This window comes from Colletotrichum truncatum (assembly GCF_014235925.2).
Source record: "Colletotrichum truncatum strain CMES1059 chromosome Unknown Contig_0002, whole genome shotgun sequence".
NCBI classification, from domain to species: Eukaryota; Fungi; Ascomycota; class Sordariomycetes; order Glomerellales; family Glomerellaceae; genus Colletotrichum; species Colletotrichum truncatum.
In genome coordinates, this window is record NW_027222399.1 from 2321641 (window position 1) to 2340779 (window position 19139).

General features: G+C 29.3%; 1 protein-coding gene across 1 annotated transcript; it reads left to right on the forward strand.

Moving 5' to 3' along the window:
* Window positions 1–10974: 10974 nt before the first annotated feature.
* CTRU02_203573 (uncharacterized protein) lies at window positions 10975–12104 on the forward strand (the record flags this gene model as incomplete). Its single annotated transcript, XM_070204230.1, has 2 exons — window positions 10975–12037; window positions 12073–12104. 2 exons carry the CDS (start codon window positions 10975–10977, stop codon window positions 12102–12104), a joined length of 1095 nt encoding a protein of 364 aa, XP_070061993.1.
* Between the last annotated feature and the right edge of the window lie 7035 nt (window positions 12105–19139).

The window sequence follows — 19139 nt, forward strand, 5'->3', positions numbered from 1 at the left end:
CCTTTTAATTTATAGCCTAAGGTAACGCGACTAGTTTTATAAATATTTACTATAGCCTAAATACTAAGATTAGGGTTTTTTCTAATAGCCTAGATAGCTAAGTTTAATTAAGCTTCTTTAGTTTATAATATTATTATTATATTATAGCGTCGCGTAGGTTATAAGGTAGAAGATAGGATAGTCGTAGTTAGGTAGCCTACTTACTTATCTAGCCTACTTGCTTATTAACTATATTAAGCTTATATATAAAATAAAGTTTTTATAAATTATAACTTTATAAAGAATAAATCTAAAAACTTTAGAAAGCTTTAAATAATACTTTTATTATAATATCTTAGTTAAATTATAAAGTAATCTTAATTAGTAAAAATATCTTTATAAATAAGTAAAAAATATTTTTAATACTTTTTAAAAACTATATAAATAGTTATATTATTATTATAAAATATAATATCTTATATTATTATAAAATCTATTTTTAACTTATAAATAAAGTATAGTTTATAAAGAATAAGGTTTACTTAGTATAATAGTTATAAAAGTCTTATTTTTAAGATTTATATAAATAAATTATTAATTTAAAAATTATAATAAACCTTTATAATTAACTTAAAAACTTAATATAATTAGGTTTAATATTATTTTTATTAGAAAATAATATTTAACTAGATAGTTAGTTACTTACTTTATTATATAGCTAGAAATAAAGTTAATATTATAGCTAAATAATAGTAAAATATAAATATACTAAGTAATTAAGAAGGTATAATAAGATTATTTTAGAGAATTGATAAGGACGTATTACGAATTAATAAGGACGTATCATCCTTAGGGACGTATTATATTCTAAGGTTATAATTAGCTTAAAATTTTATTATTAATATATCCGAATTCTGCTATTATCTAATAAAGTATCTTTCTTATCTTCTTAGCCTATCCCTTTATAACTACGAAAACGTATTAGATATATTTAATTTATTCTCCTTTATAACGTTAAGATATCTACCTTTATAAGTTAATCAAGGCCTTAATCGCGTCGCTAACCTAGCAGCTCTAGTATATATAATTAATTGCCTTCTCCTAAGCGCTAACGCTATACTATCTTAGTTAGTAGTAATGCTATTATTAGTTAATTTTATAAAGCTAGCGATCGTAAAGGTTAACCTAACCTAATCTCTAAGATTCTACCTAAATAATTATAATAAGATTCCGATATAAGTTATAACCTTTAGGGAGATAAATTATATCTTCTATATTTCTTTTTAAAAAGGATAATATATATATAGTATATAATTTTACTTAAACGTTAACTAAAAGAAAGCTAATTAGTATTATAACTTGAAAATCAACCTTTATAACCTACTTTAGATTAGTTTTCTACTATTTTAAGCCTTATTTAAAAGGTTGTTAGGATAAACCGACGTCTTACGTATGCTTTCTTCTAATAATATAAACGCGTTCGTCGATATCGTAAGGCTTAAGGCTACTTACTATACCTTTTAGACATATCCTTAATCGGTAAGTCTCCTCCTCCTCTACCTTATTTACCTCCCCGATAAAGCCTAGAAGTAATAGCAATACTATCTTCTCTAAGTACTTTATTCCTTACTATAAGCGAAAGGTTGAAATTACCTACCCCCGAAACTATTCTAAACCTACCGATCCTTAGCGAACTAGAAGTAATAATTAAAACCCTCCTCGACCGAGTTAATAAATTTGCAAAAAAGCATAGATTTAGGATTGCAAAGTATAATAGATACTATCGTAAAGGATATATAATTCGCTATATACTTCGTTACGATCGATTTAGGCTATTAAAGCAAGGTAGAGGTATTAGTATCTAAGCCTATATATCTCGGAAGTATAATTACTAATAACAAATTATTATTAAAGTAATAGAGGAGGGGAAATAGCTTTTATATTAGCATTTTAACCTAATATATAGCTAGTATAATTATATCCCTAGCTTAGCATTATCTATATACTTATCTTATAAGAGGTTAACTAAGCTTATTAAGGATATAGTTAAGACTATTAGTTAGTAAGTTAGTATTTAGGTATACGACGTAAGTATTATTATTTAGAAGTAGTTTCCTAAATCTATTTTTACTTAGTAGGATATCTATAACGCTAAAGCCTAAATTAATTACGAAAAGCTTAATAGGTATATACTAACTATAGCTTTAATTAAGCTTTTTAATAAGTAAGAGATCTTTTATATTATAAAGTAGGCGGATAATAAGCTGAATCGGCTTGTTAGGCTTGTCTAGATATTTCTATACTCTTTCTAGATATAAAAGCGGTTCCCCGAGGTTATTAGCTTTAATAATACTTATAATACTAATCGCTTTAAGCTTCTACTTTTCTAAGCTATAAGGTAAATATGTCTTAGATCGGTATTTAATATAGTATTTAGTCTTATTAATAATAAGAGACTAGAAGGGTTTTAGTTCTTATCGCAAAGTATCTTATAACTTATTAATTAGAACTTTATTTACTAACTAGATATTATTATTACCGACTATAATAGATAGATAAAAATAGCTCTTAATAAATACTTTCCGAATATATAATAATAGCTTTATATTTACTATATTAACTTAAACGTTATACTTAAAGCTAAGTAAAAGTAGCTTTAAAGCTATTCTAGTAGTAGTAGGTTTAAAGAAGACGATCTAGCTTTATAACTAGATACTAAACTTAGTAATAAGGACTATGCTTATATCTATACTTTAGTAGATAAGGCTATGCTATATAGCTACCGGGGGGTTTTTATAATATAGAAGTTAGTTTTATTTACTAAGATAGAGGATGCTTTTAGGAAAGTATAAGCAAACCTTTGCAAAGAGTTTAAAGACTAACGGCTTATTCTAAACTACCTATATAGAATATATCTACTATTAAGGGAGTAGTAGGTATGTTATTCTATTTGCTAGTATCGAAACTTCGGTATCCGTATAACCTTAAGGATAGAATTAAGTAATAATAATATTAAAAGCTATCTTCTTAATAGACTTAGCTACCTATATTACTTAGTTAATATAATATAGGATATGCTTAAGGATTAAGAGGTTTGCTTTAAGCAAGCTTGTATATAGGATAAGATCTTTATAAGCCGTAAGTTTATAAGAAATAGATCTAAGTACCTTAGGGAGCTTCGAATAATACTTTTATTATAGTATCTTAGTTTAATTACGAAGCAATACCGCTTAGTAAAGAAGGCTTTATTAATAGGTAGAAATCTATTTTTAATACTTCTTAGAGACTATATAGAAGACTATACTATCTCTATAAAGTATAGTATCTTATACTATTATAAGATCTATTCTAAACTTATAAATAGGGTATAGTTTATAAAGGATAAGGTTTACTTATAATAGCGGCTATAAGAGTCTTCTTCTTAGGATCTATATTAATAGATCCTTGATTCGAAGATTATAAGAAACCTCCGTAATAGACTTAAGAACTTAATATAGCTAGTCTTATTATCCTTATTATTAAGGGATAATACCTAATCAAGTAGCTAGCTAGCTAGATAATTATATAGCTAACTATAAAGTTAACAACCTAGCTAATTAGTAGTAAGGCATAAGTATAGTAGACTACTAAGAAGCCGTAATAAGATTACCTTAGCAAGGCTTATATAAGAGATAGCTAGTAGCTAGGCGCTAACCTCTTCCTAGCGGTAGATACGAAGCTAAGTAACTATTCTTAGTACTAGCCGATCAACTAGCTTTCGTTCGAATAGAAAAAGATTATAAGCAAGCATCCGTAGGACGAAGAGTTAATAGGAACTACTTAGTAGTAGTAATAAGAGTCTTAAACGTTAAGGGTAAGGGGGGTATTCTTTATTATTATATAAGAGGAAATAAAAGTAGAAATTAATTAAGATTTATAAAAGCCGTTTTAGTTTAGTTTGATAAAACCTAATTCCTCTTTAGAAGGGAAGAAAAAGACTTACTATTTAAGATTTGCAAAAGCGGTCGTTTAGATAGTTTTGCAAATCTTAAATAGGAGGAATAGCTAAGAAACGTAGGCTAGTAGGGCGGGCCGGCTTTATATCTATGAAACGGAGGCAGGCCTCTTATGGCTGTGAAAAGGTAGGGCGTTAGCAACGCTAGCCTTACCGCCTTCGCCGACTTATACCTGTAGGTTACTAAAATTTCTAGCTAATCACAACCTTAGAATGTAATACGTCCCTAAGGATGATACGTCCCTATCAATTCGTAATGCGTCCCTATCAATTCCCTTTAATAATAATAAGTTTAAAAATAATAGTATAACTTTATAATTAGTTACTAAGCTTAGTAATAAAGACTAAGTTATATTTATATTTATATTTATAAAGCTATTCTTTATAATTAATAATAGGTTTTTTTAATTTAAAAGTTAGTTTTATTTTTTAAGATTAAAGGTATTTTTAATAAAGTATAAATAAATCTTTATAAAGAGTTTAAGAATTAATAGTTTATTTTAAACTACTTTAAGAAGATATATTTATAACTAAAATTATAAAAATATTACTATTTTATTTTTAGTATTAAAACTTTAGTATATATATAACCTTAAAGATAAAGTTAAATAGTAAGAATACTAAAAGCTATCTTTTTAATAAACTTAGTTATTTTTATTACTTAGTTAATATAATATAAAATATACTTAAGGATTAAGAATTTTATTTTAAATAACGTAGTTAATAAGCAAGTAGGCTAGATAAGCAAGTAGGCTACCTAACCAGGACTATAGTATATTTACGATAGATATATAATACCTACGAAGTTAATTAAATTAAAACTAATCAAGGTCCTCTTCCTTAGACATTTCTTTAGCGAATTAATATATTCGTATATTATAACTAGTATTCCTATAGACGCTATACCGCCGTTAGCCTGTCTTAGTCCTTGGTTAGTAACTACTACTCCGGCGTATTTCCTCCTTAATTTAAGCTATAGCCTCCCTCTACGATTATAGGTCCTTAGCATCGGCTATAGTAAGACTCCCTCCTTGTCTAAGCTAGGCTTTTTTAGTCCTCTAGCGTTAGCTAAGTAGGTTATTCTCCTCCCGAAGGATTTTATTCTTAAACCTTGATAAGGCAATCTAGTATATAAATCTATATACCCCCTTTAATAAATACTTAATAGCCTTAATAATAGAAGTTAGCAAGCTATTTTAATAGTAAGAGATTCGATTCTTAATAAATTCGGATTAAAAAGATACTTTTATTAGGTTATTTAAGGTCTAAGAAGTCTATATAGGGGGGTATTATTAAGAGGGACCTTAGAGGTATTAAAGTATATAGCTTTATATTAAGCTTTGAAAGTATACTTTCTATACTTAGAGGGATAAGCCTAGCCTTTCTAAAACCTTCCTAGATATTTTTTACTATAAAAGCTTATATAAAGGCGTTACGAAATATAGGGAAAAAGTCTTCCTTTATAATATAGGTATTACCTTAGTATATCTTATCCTTGATTTTTTAACTATATACCGTTTTTAATAGTTTAAAATACTTAATATCTAAAAGCTAAAGTAAATAAGAAGAATAAGTAGGTATATAAAAGGTAATAATATTATTTTCTTTATAATATATTTCGAAGTTAGTAATATAATAACTTTTATAACTATTAATAATAAAGAGGTGATATTTACTATTTATATATAGTTTTATATACTAATTAAAGTATTTAACTTAGTCTAAGCCTTTTTTATTTATTATCTATCTATTTTTAAATATTATAATAACCTAGTCGTATAATAAACCTATTTCTATATACTAAGTAGAGAAGTAATATTACCTTATAATAATAATATATAGTAAGATATTATAGCTTAATAAACTAATAGCTTAAATAACTATAACTTATTTATAATTATTAAGCTACTTTATTTTTATATTTAAACGCTTTTTAGCGTTTATTATAACTATTCTAAACCTAACTTATTATAAACCTAGTCTTATTAAAGTTATAGATATTAAAGTCTATAATACTATACTTTATAATTATATTTATTATAAGCTAAAACTATATGTTTATTATGTCTAGATCTTTATATTAAGCTTTCTTATAGTTATACTTATGAAAAAAGCGTATCTAAAGTTATAATTATTACTTAACAAAGTTTAAGGCTTAGCATTTCCTAATAAGGGGTATATCATAGTTAGTAAATAGTCGATTAGCTATATCTTTAATACTACTAATATAGGGAGGAAACGATCGGGAATCTAGGTTAAGAATATACTTAACTAGCTTTTCTTCTTTAAGAGATATCAAGTTTTATAACTTAAGAGTAGTATTACGTCGTAATAATATTCCTTTTAATTTATAGCCTAAGGTAACGCGACTAGTTTTATAAATATTTACTATAGCCTAAATACTAAGATTAGGGTTTTTTCTAATAGCCTAGATAGCTAAGTTTAATTAAGCTTCTTTAGTTTATAATATTATTATTATATTATAGCGTCGCGTAGGTTATAAGGTAGAAGATAGGATAGTCGTAGTTAGGTAGCCTACTTACTTATCTAGCCTACTTGCTTATTAACTATATTAAGCTTATATATAAAATAAAGTTTTTATAAATTATAACTTTATAAAGAATAAATCTAAAAACTTTAGAAAGCTTTAAATAATACTTTTATTATAATATCTTAGTTAAATTATAAAGTAATCTTAATTAGTAAAAATATCTTTATAAATAAGTAAAAAATATTTTTAATACTTTTTAAAAACTATATAAATAGTTATATTATTATTATAAAATATAATATCTTATATTATTATAAAATCTATTTTTAACTTATAAATAAAGTATAGTTTATAAAGAATAAGGTTTACTTAGTATAATAGTTATAAAAGTCTTATTTTTAAGATTTATATAAATAAATTATTAATTTAAAAATTATAATAAACCTTTATAATTAACTTAAAAACTTAATATAATTAGGTTTAATATTATTTTTATTAGAAAATAATATTTAACTAGATAGTTAGTTACTTACTTTATTATATAGCTAGAAATAAAGTTAATATTATAGCTAAATAATAGTAAAATATAAATATACTAAGTAATTAAGAAGGTATAATAAGATTATTTTAGAGAATTGATAAGGACGTATTACGAATTAATAAGGACGTATCATCCTTAGGGACGTATTATATTCTAAGGTTATAATTAGCTTAAAATTTTATTATTAATATATCCGAATTCTGCTATTATCTAATAAAGTATCTTTCTTATCTTCTTAGCCTATCCCTTTATAACTACGAAAACGTATTAGATATATTTAATTTATTCTCCTTTATAACGTTAAGATATCTACCTTTATAAGTTAATCAAGGCCTTAATCGCGTCGCTAACCTAGCAGCTCTAGTATATATAATTAATTGCCTTCTCCTAAGCGCTAACGCTATACTATCTTAGTTAGTAGTAATGCTATTATTAGTTAATTTTATAAAGCTAGCGATCGTAAAGGTTAACCTAACCTAATCTCTAAGATTCTACCTAAATAATTATAATAAGATTCCGATATAAGTTATAACCTTTAGGGAGATAAATTATATCTTCTATATTTCTTTTTAAAAAGGATAATATATATATAGTATATAATTTTACTTAAACGTTAACTAAAAGAAAGCTAATTAGTATTATAACTTAAAAATCAACCTTTATAACTTACTTTAGATTAGTTCTCTACTATTCTAAGCCTTATTTAAAAGGTTATTAAGATAAACTAACGTCTTACGTATACTTTCCTCTAATAATATAAACGCGTTCGTCGATATCGTAAGGCTTAAGGCTACTTACTATACCCTTTAGACATATCCTTAATTAGCAAGTCTCCTCCTCCTCTACCTTATTTACCTCCCCGATAAAGCCTAGAAGTAATAGCGATACTATCTTCTCTAAGTACTTTATTCCTTACTATAAGCGAAAGGTCGAAATTACCTACCCCCGAAACTATTCTAAACCTACCGATCCCTAGCAAACTAGAAGTAATAATTAAAACCCTCCTTAACCAAGTTAATAAATTTATAAAAAAGCATAGATTTAGGATTATAAAGTATAATAGATACTATCGTAAAGGATATATAATTTGCTATATACTTTGTTACGATCGATTTAGGCTACTAAAGCAAGGTAGAGGTACTAGCATCCGAGCCTATATATCTCGGAAGTATAATTACTAATAGCAAATTATTACTAAAGTAATAGAGGAGGGGAAATAGCTTTTATATTAATATTCTAACCTAATATATAGCTAGTATAATTATATCCCTAGCTTAGCATTATCTATATACCTATCTTATAAGAGGTTAACTAAGCTTATTAAGGATATAGTTAAGACTATTAGTCGGTAGGTTAGTATTTAGGTATATAACGTAGGTATTATTATTTAGGAATAGTTTCCTAAATCTATTTTTACTTAGCAAGATATTTATAACGCTAAAGCCTAAATCAATCGCGAAAAGCTTAATAGGTATATACTAACTATAGCTTTAATTAAGCTTTTTAATAAGTAGGAGATCCCTTATATTATAAAGTAGGCGGATGATAAGCCGAATCGGCTTGTTAGGCTTGTCTAGATATTTTTATACTTTCTCCGGATATAGAAGCAATTCCCTAAGGTTATTAGCTTTAATAATACTTATAATACTAATCGCTTTAAGCTTCTACTTTTTTAAGCTATAAGGCAAATATATCTTAGATCGGTATTTAATATAGTATTTAGTCTTATTAATAATAAAAGACTAGAAGGGTTCTAGTTCTTATCGCAAAGTATCTTATAACTTATTAATTAGAACTTTATTTGCTAACTAGATATTATTATTACTAACTATAATAGATAGATAAAGGTAGCTTTTAATAAATACTTTCCGAATATATAATAATAGCTTTATATTTACTATATTAACTTAAACGTTATGCTTAAAGCTAAGTAGAAGTAGCTTTAAAGCTATTCTAGTAGTAGTAGGTTTAAAGAAGACGATCTAGCTTTATAACTAAATACTAAACTTAGTAATAAGGACTATGCTTATATCTATACTTTAGTAGATAGGGCTATGCTATATAGCTACCGGGGGGTTCTTATAATATAGAAGTTAGTTTTATTTGCTAAGATAGAGGATGCTTTTAGGAAAGCATAGGCAAACCTTTGCAAAGAGTTTAAAGACTAATAGCCTATTCTAAACTACCTATATAGAATATATCTACTATTAAGGGAGTAGTAGGTATGTTATTCTATTTGCTAGTACCGAAACTTCGGTATCTATATAACCTTAAGGACGGAATTAAGTAATAATAATATTAAAAGCTATCTTCTTAATAGACTTAGCTACCTATATTACTTAGTTAATATAATATAAGATATACTTAAGGATTAAGAGGTTTGCTTTAAGCAAGCTTATATATAGGATAAGATCCTTATAAGCTATAAGTTTATAAGGAATAGATCTAAGTACCTTAGGGAGCTTCGAATAATACTTTTATTATAATATCTTAGTTTGATTACGAAGTAATACCGTCTAGCAAAGAAGGCTTTACTAATAAGTAGAAATCTATTTCTAATGCTTCTTAGAGACTATATAGAGGACTATACTATCTTTATAAAGTATAGTATCCTATATTATTATAAGATCTATTCTAAACTTATAGATAAGGTATAGTTTATAAAGGATAAGGTTTACTTACGATAACGGCTATAAGAGTCTTCTTCCTAGGATCTATATCGATAGATCCTTAATCCGAAGATTATAAGAAACCTCCGTAGCAGACCTAAGAACTTAATATAGCTAGTCTTATTATCCTTATTATTAAGGGATAGTACTTAATTAAGTAGCTAGCTAGCTAGATAATTATATAGCTAACTATAAAGTTAATAACCTAGCTAATTAGTAGTAAGGCGTAAGCATAATAGACTATTAAGAAGCCGTAATAAGATTACTTTAGCAAGGCTTATATAAGAGATAGCTAGTAGCTAGGCGCTAACCTCTTCCTAGCGGTAGATACGAAGCTAAGTAACTATTCTTAGTACTAGCCGATCAACTAGCTTTCGTTCGAATAGAAGAAGATTATAAGCAAGCATCTATAAGACGAGGAGTTAATAGGAACTACTTAGTAGTAGTAATAAGAGTCTTAAACGTTAAGGGTAGGGAAGGTATTCTTTATTATTATATAAGAGGAAATAGAAGTAGAAATTAATTAAGATTTATAAAAGCCGTTTTAGTTTAGTTTAATAAAACCTAATTCCTCCTTAGAAGGGAAGAAAAAGACTTACTATTTAAGATTTACAAAAGCAGTCGTTTAGATAGTTTTGCAAATCTTAAATAGGAGGAATAGCTAAGAAACGTAGGCTAGTAGGGCGGGCCGGCTTTATGTCTATGAAACGGAGGCAGGCCTCTTATAGCTATGAAAAGGTAGGGCGTTAGCAACGCTGGCCTCACCGCCTTCGCCGACTTGTACCTATGGGTTACTAAAATTTCTAGCTAATTATAACCTTAGAATGTAATACGTCCCTAAGGATGATGCGTCCTTATCAATTCGTGATGCGTCCCTATCAATTCCCTTAAAAAATTACTTAGTATTAATACTTCGGGATAAGCAAATCTGTCACAGTTCTATTAGACACAACAGTAGGGATGCCACAGTTATGGGGCTGCCAGTGTGGCTGCCAGTGGGGCTGCCACACGTGGGGCGATACTGTCGCCCTAGACCGCCCTATAGGTATATTAGACCACCTGTTCGCTAGACCTAGGATAGACCTAACCTAATAGACAACAATGACTAGAACGACTTATTAACTGTGACAAGTGGTAGCACAACCTACTTTGCGATCCCTCGCGACCTCATAGTTAATTTTTCAGCATGGGCAAATAAGCTACTTTTTTCAATCCGTTGAGAAACACCAGACCGTGGCCAATCCGCCCGCACCAGGCTAATTCTGCTGCTAACGCGGCTGCTAACGCCGACGCCGCCAATATGCGCGCACCAGCTATACTATTCGCCTCCCCTCAAGACCCTACGCGAGACCATCACCCCTCGTACCGTCAACGCCGTTATCCCTCTACGCCTACGCCAGCGTGGGACCCAACGGTATGGCCGTCAATTGACGACCTCAAGGCTATCCAGACCCGCCAACAGCGCCCAGAGCCCTGCCGGAAGTGTAGCGCTAGATTCCCCAGCAAGAACGCTCTCTTCCGCCACGTCTATGCCAATAGCTGTGGAAGCCAGTTTCGCTGTCGCATCTGCTATAGCGATTTCACATCTCGCAACGCCCTATTCCGACACCTACAACAGGGCTGCCAGCCCTCAGCCTGTAGGGCTGGAATCCCACAGCAGGAGACTGCTAAGACTGCCGAGATTACTGAGACTGCCGAGACTGCCGAGACTGCCGAGACTACTGCCGAGACTACTGCCGAGACTGCCGAGACTACTACCGAGACTACTGCCGAGACTGCCGAGACTACTGCCGAGACTGCCGGCCAGACCATAGAAGTTATAGAACGGGCTTCTGCGCCGTTTCTACAGACCCTCTTCAACGCCGCTAAGCATGCCCATATCTATACCGAAATTAGCCTCTGTATGACTATGCTACAGTCTCAACGACAACAACAGCAACTGCTTTTCCTACCAGACCCAGGGAGAAGATTCGCAGCCATAACGAACATTCAGCAACGATACGGAGTATTCTGGCCCGACGCCGACAGCAAGTACGGCAGGGAGCCTATATTCTATGACCAACAGACACTATGCTACCGAGACGTAGATCTATGGCTCTTAGCAATTGGAAGGAAAATCGTTAATCCATACGCTCGAGACGAAGTCCTCCGAGAATGGCAGAGCCTACTCAGAGGTAAAGCACTCAGCTGGTGGGAATATCACCTTAGGCCCGTGGAAAGGAACCGGTATAGGGCCCTAGGATGGTACGGCCTACAGAAGGGACTAAGTGCCCGCTTTGGGCCAACCCAGCTAGTTAATTACAGCCAGCCAGCCAGCCAGCCAGACAGTTACGCCCAGCCAGACAGTTACGCCCAGCCAGTTAATTACAGCCAGCCAGCCAGCCAGCCAGACAGTTACGCCCAGCCAGACAGTTACGCCCAGCTAGTTAATTACAGCCAGCCAGCCAGCCAGCCAGACAGTTACGCCCAGCCAGACAGTTACGCCCAGCCAGTTAATTACAGCCAGCCAGCCAGCCAGCCAGACAGTTACGCCCAGCCAGTTAATTACAGCCAGCCTTAGGCATACCCCCCTATTACGCCTCGCACTAATAGAGGCCTAAGGAAGTCATGTTATTAAGCCGTTTAAAGTCATGTTTAGGCAGCCGAAACGATCGGGACGATCGTCTTTTTCGGGACGGGCACCTGTCACAGTTCTATTAGACACAACAGTAGGGATGCCACAGTTATGGGGCTGCCAGTGTGGCTGCCAGTGGGGCTGCCACACGTGGGGCGATACTGTCGCCCTAGACCGCCCTATAGGTATATTAGACCACCTGTTCGCTAGACCTAGGATAGACCTAACCTAATAGACAACAATGACTAGAACGACTTATTAACTGTGACAAAATCCCCCTACTAATCTAAAAAACCTAACTAAATTAAAGACGACTATATAGATATAACCTTATAAGACATAGTTAGTATCGATAATACTAGTCTTAAAAAAGACTAGGAATAATAAGATAGGATCCGATACTTAATAGAAATCTTTTAATACTAAGAAATTAATCCTTACGATAATAACTAACAACTATATTTCTTCGAGATACTAGCTAAGAAGAAGAAAATATACTTTAAATCTTCTATCTAAGCTAATAACTACTTAATCCTCGACCTAAAAGCTAAGAAATACTATAACTTATTTTAAAGATAATATATTATTAATAGCTATAAGCTATATGTTGTTAATAAATATAAATATAAATTCTACTTATATAGATAAGGTACTAAGCCTATTATGTAAGTCTATACTAAAGTCGAACTACCTATATAGGATTTAGTAAGATATGAAAAAGAAGAAAGTATCGCTATCTTTATACCCAATTATAAATACCTAATAAGATACTAATACAATAAGACAATATTATAAGAAGAATATACTTAGGATATTTATAAAGTATATTATAAAAACAAATCTAAAGCATAAAGACTATTATAATAACCTAGTAGACTATCTAAAGAAATACCTAACCTTGCTATCTTATAAAAAAATAAACGTAAGAGAAAGAAATCGTTAAAAAATAAGCAAAGCTATTCTTAAAAGGATAAGAGATAAGCTTTAAGGAAAAGTCTTTATATATAACTATAGCAAACGATATATATCTTAAGATTATAGTAAACCTAGGAGGTTATACTATAAAGGCCTTGATCGACTCGGGAGCCTAGGGAAACTTTATATCCTTACGAATAATATAAGAAAAAGAAATACTATAAGATAAGAAATAAAACCCTTACCTTTTAAATACGGTAGAAGGGAAAAAAGTTAAGTATAGTAGAGGTATTATTAATTCGGAGACTATGCTACTCCCTTTGATTTACTATAGCTATTAGGAATATATTACGCTTAATATTACTAAGATAAGACGATATAAAGTTATTTTTAAAATCCTATAGCTAAGAAAGAATAACCCCTAGATAGACTAGGGAAAAGGCTTAATTATATACGATAATCTAGCCTTTAAGTAGCGCTTGCAAAAGCCTTTACGCGGATTACTAGCAGTATAAGGAACCGGACTAAGCTTATTCCTTAAAACGAAAGACATATATACTAAGACGCTAGCTATAATAGCTATTAACAAAGTTATAGAAAACCTACTATCGAAGATACTTATTAAATATAGGATATATAGCAAGCTTTTTATATTAAAGCTTAAGACTAGACTACCGGAATATAGTAGATACGACTATAAAATCGAACTTAAGGAAGGTTATAAACCTACCTTTAGTAAAATCTACCCCCTTAACTAAGAAGAAATAGACGCTTTTAACGAATAGCTAGATAAAAACCTAGCTAAAGGATTTATCTAACCTTTAATATTACTAGCTAGATACTTAGTACTTTTTATATTAAAGAAAAATAGTAAGAAACGACTATACGTAGATTACTAGAAATTAAACGATATTATTATTAAAAACTACTACCTATTACCCTTAATCTCGGAACTACGAGACCTACTTTATAACGCTTAATAGTTTACTACCTTAGACCTTAAAAAAGCTTATAATCTTATCCGAATAGCTAAAAGAGACGAATAGAAAGTAGCTTTTAAGATAAGGCGAGGATAATTTAAGACTTTCGTTATGCCGTTCGGACTTACTAATATACCTACTACTTTCTAAACTATAATTAACTACGTACTTAGGGAATACCTAGACAAGATAGTTATTATCTACCTTGACGATATACTTATATTCTTAAAGATACTTAAAGAATATAAATAATACGTCTATTAGATCTTTAAAATATTAGAAATAGCTAAACTACTTATAAAACTAGATAAAAGTCTTTTCTATAAATAAGAAGTCGAGTTCTTAGGATTTACTATTATACCTAGATAAATCAAGATGTTAGTAAACAAGGTTAAAGCTATTAGGGATTAGCTTACGCTAGAAAACCCTAAAGACATCTTAGCATTCTTAAGATTTATTAACTTCTACTAAAGATTCTTTAAAAACTATTCTAAGACAATATTACCCCTTACCAAGCTTATACGGAAAGACGTTTTATAAGAATAGTTAGGAAAATAATAAGAAGTATTTTAGAAGGTAAAAGACTATGTTAGCTTAGAACCTGTTATCATAATCTTAAACCTTAAGAAACCTTTCGAGTTAGAAACCGATGCTTCGGATTCTGCTATAGGAGGATAACTCGGGTAACGAGATAAAGACGGTATTCTATACCTATATGCTTTTTACTCTCGGAAACTTTCAAGACTAAAGCTTAATTACTAAATTTATAATAAAGAACTTATAGTAATTATCAAAGTATTTAAAAAATAGAGACCGTAACTTTTAAAAACTAAGTATTAAGTTAAGGTCTATACCGACTATAAAAACCTAGTATATTTTATAATATCTAAAGAACTTAATAAGTAATAAATACGATAGTTAGAATTCCTATTAGAATTTAACTTTAAAATTATCTATTATAAAGGATTAGAAAATAGCAAAGCTAATACTCTTAGCTAATAACTAGACTTTATAGTCCCGGTCTTAGAAGAAACTTAGGTTATCTTTAAAAAATACGACGGAAGACTTATGCTAGCATAGAAACTCTTAATAATTAGTAAAAAAGTCAAGACTAGCATAACTAAAAGAATAACTTACGACTAGATTATAAAAATCTATACTATACCTATATATAGCTACTAAAGTATTACTAAAACCTAAAAGAGAATTAGATAATATTATAATAAATAAGTTACTTATAAAGATATAGCTAAAGTAATTAAAGATTATAAAGTTTATACTAAAAGCAAGCCTAGTAGATATAAACTATATAGAGAATTATAGCTACTACTAATACCTCCTATACTATAATACTTGATTTTACTAGACTTTATAATCAAGCTACTATTATTAAAAAAACCGCTTACTAAAGTAAAATACGATAGTATACTAGTTATAATAAAGCGACTTACTAAATACGCTTATTTCATACCCTACTTAGAATTAAGTATAGCCGAAGATTTAGTATATACCTTCCTTAGAATTATCGTTAGCTAATATAGACTATTATAAGAAATCGTATCTAATAAAAGATCTATCTTTATATCTAAGTTTTAGAAATCCCTAATCTTATAACTAGGAGCAAAGTATAAACTTAGTACTACTTTCTATCTATAAACTAATAGATAAATAGAAAGAATTAATTAGATTCTAAAAACATATCTTAGATACTATATTAATTATAAATAAGATAATTAGGTTAAGTTACTACCTATAGCATAATTTATATATAATAGCATAGTAAGAGAAAATACTTAGGAATTACCTTTCTTTCTTAACTATAGATTTAACCTTACTATATATAAAAAACCTTGACAAGGTTCGGTAGTAATAAAAGCTATTATAGATATTAAGAAACTTAAGAAAATCTAAGAAAACCTACTAAAAGATTTAGAATTCGTATAATAATAAATAAAAAAATACGTAAACCGTTTAAAGATAAAAAGACTATCTTTTAAAGAAGGAGATAACGCCTACCTCCTTAGACGTAATATTAAAACGAAACAACTTAGTAATAAACTCGACTTTAAAAAACTAAGACCTTTCGAAATTACTAAGAGAATTTCTAAAGTTAACTATAAGTTAAAACTATTAGAAATTATAAAATATTACTTAGTCTTTTATATCTTACTTCTTAAACTAGTATTAAAAGGTTTATATATAAGCAACTATATCGAAGTAGATATTAACGATACTAAGTATAAAGTCGAGAAAGTTCTAGACTACTATATAATAAAAGACTATTAACTAGAATACTTTGTTAAATAGAAAGGCTATAGATACGAAGATAATTTATAAGAACTAATAAAATACTTAAAGAATGCTTTAGAAAAACTATATAAATATTAAGAAGAAGAAAAATATATAGGCTAAGGCAATATATAACTACCGAAAGGATATAAAGCATTAAGATAGTAAGAACGACGCCTAGCAACTAAAATAGTTAAAAGAATAAAAGGCTAATAATAACCTAAGCTATGAAATTATTACCTTGCAATACTATATCCTAGTTAATTAGGTCTATATAACTATCCGCTTATAAACTTATTATTATAAAAGACTTTAGACTTAGAGAGTTAGGAGCCTAGACTACCTCCGTAGGAAGTTTATCTATTACTAACTAACTTTTCTTAAATACTATTTATTTCTTACTATATAACCTTTCGAAACAAGCTAACGACTCGTCTATTTCCGCCTACGCCTTACGTAAAGTAGTAACTTTTATTTTAAATACCTCCTCCTTAGCTATCTCTTTATGCTTAAGACGACTAGACTCGTCTAGTAAGCGATTTACTAAAGGGATTTAGTAAAATACGTAATATAAGCAAGAAGGAAAACCTACGAGTATAAATAGCGATACTAGTAGCATCGTAAGAACGACTACGACAAGTATACTCGCTATACTTCTTATAACGCTTAAGCATCTTATATCGTAACCCCTTTAATCGACAAAACATACAAGCTATAACTTCAAAACCAGACTAAGCAATCTCGAGTAATTAAGCAAGATAACGAAAAGTAGAAATACCTTAGCTAGGAGAAGACTTCGATTTTTCAACGCAACCTAACATAGTATCAGCATTATCAAAGGAAGCATGATTAAAGATCCCTAACCTAGGACTAATATACCTACTTATAAGCCTTAAGGATAAGACCTTTCGGGGGAGACTTAATATTACGACCCGTTCGTTACGCCTAACAGAGGGTTAACAAACCTACTTAGGCTAGCAGCTATGCTGCTAGATATATATAGGATATATAGGAAATAATAGGTTACTACTGGAATAGAAGAACTATCATACGGGTTACGTAACGATAAGAAGGTAAGTACTAATAAGGAATTAGTAAGCGCTTACGCTAAGACAAGTAAGCGCTTACGATAAAGCAGGGTAAGCGCTTACTAAAGCCACCCAGAATGCTTACTTCAGGACTTATATATAAACCAAGACCTAAGCACCCGCTTAAAGGCTCTTAGATAGTTCTTTAGCAATCAACTTGTAATTTATCCTCGATGACTTCCAGCTTAGCTTACAGTTTGTAATATTACTCTACCTCGTTACCTAGTATAAGACTAATCACCTTACCCTAACCCTCGATCTACTAGTACGATATACCTATATACGATGCAAGACCTATTGTTAGTATCGCAGCCTTAACTTCTGTTAGCAGAAACCTTACTGTTACTAGCTGGCTATAACATATAGTAAATACTTTTTATATTAAACCTAAGAAAAGACTTACTTAATTTTATAAGTTTATATTAAAGACTTATATTAAGTTTTTATAATATATTAATAATTTTATTCTTAACTATTTTATTATAATTACTAATAGTTATTTTATTAATAAAGGTTTATTAACTAAGATACTTATAAAAGCTATTACTAAGCTAAGTATTAAAAGTATTACTAAAAGTAAAGGTAAAGGTAAGGTATTAATACCTACTTATTTATATAAGCTTTCTTCTAATAATAAAGAAGGTATAGTTAATAAAAGTATTTTTAAGTCTAAGGCTATTAAAAATAAAGCTAATTAGCTTCTTTCTAATATACTTCCTATTAAAAACTATTTTACTATTATAGTTTTTATAAATAGTATTATTATTAGTAAACCTTTAGTAAATATTTACTTTTATAAGACTTAGTAGATAACTTACCTTATTATTATTAAACCTTTAGTAAATATTTATCCTTATAAGACTTAAGGAATAAATTATAATATAGCTAGTAGGTAATTAAATACTAATAGTATTTAAAAGACTAGTTAGGCTAGTATTTTTTCTATATTTATATAAACCTAATTTAATAATAGTTTATCTACTAATACTTTTATTAATAGTTTATTATTAAGTTACTTAATCCTTAAGTATTAAAAAGTTATTTCTTTTATTCCTTTTTTACTTTTTAATATATTTTATTAAGTAGCTAGTAAGTAGCTATCTATTCCTCCTACTAGTTTTATAATTCTTAATCTTATTACAAATAATCTTAATAAAACTAATTCTTAAGTTCCTAACGACTTTTAACTATCTTCTTACTAAGGAGGCTTATTTTTAAATAGTCTAAGCTATAGTATTAGTAATAGCCTTTTTAGTAAGAAGTTTTATTTAAATACTATTTTAACTAGCTTAGGTTTAGTAATAGTAAAGGCTAAGCTTATAATAACTTATCTCCTTTTTTAATCTTTTTAATAGTTAAACTAAGCCTTATAATCTTAGTTAGATTAATAGTATAAGACTTAAAGACTATCTTATTCTTACTATATAATTACTAAGGCGTTAGTAAGTTATAATAATAATAATCCTAAGAAGACTTAGAAGGGTTAAATTATATTAATCTTTTCCTTTCTACTAGTAAGTAGTTAGTAAATAATAATATTAGTAAATCTCTTAATAAATATCTATTAACTAGGGGTATT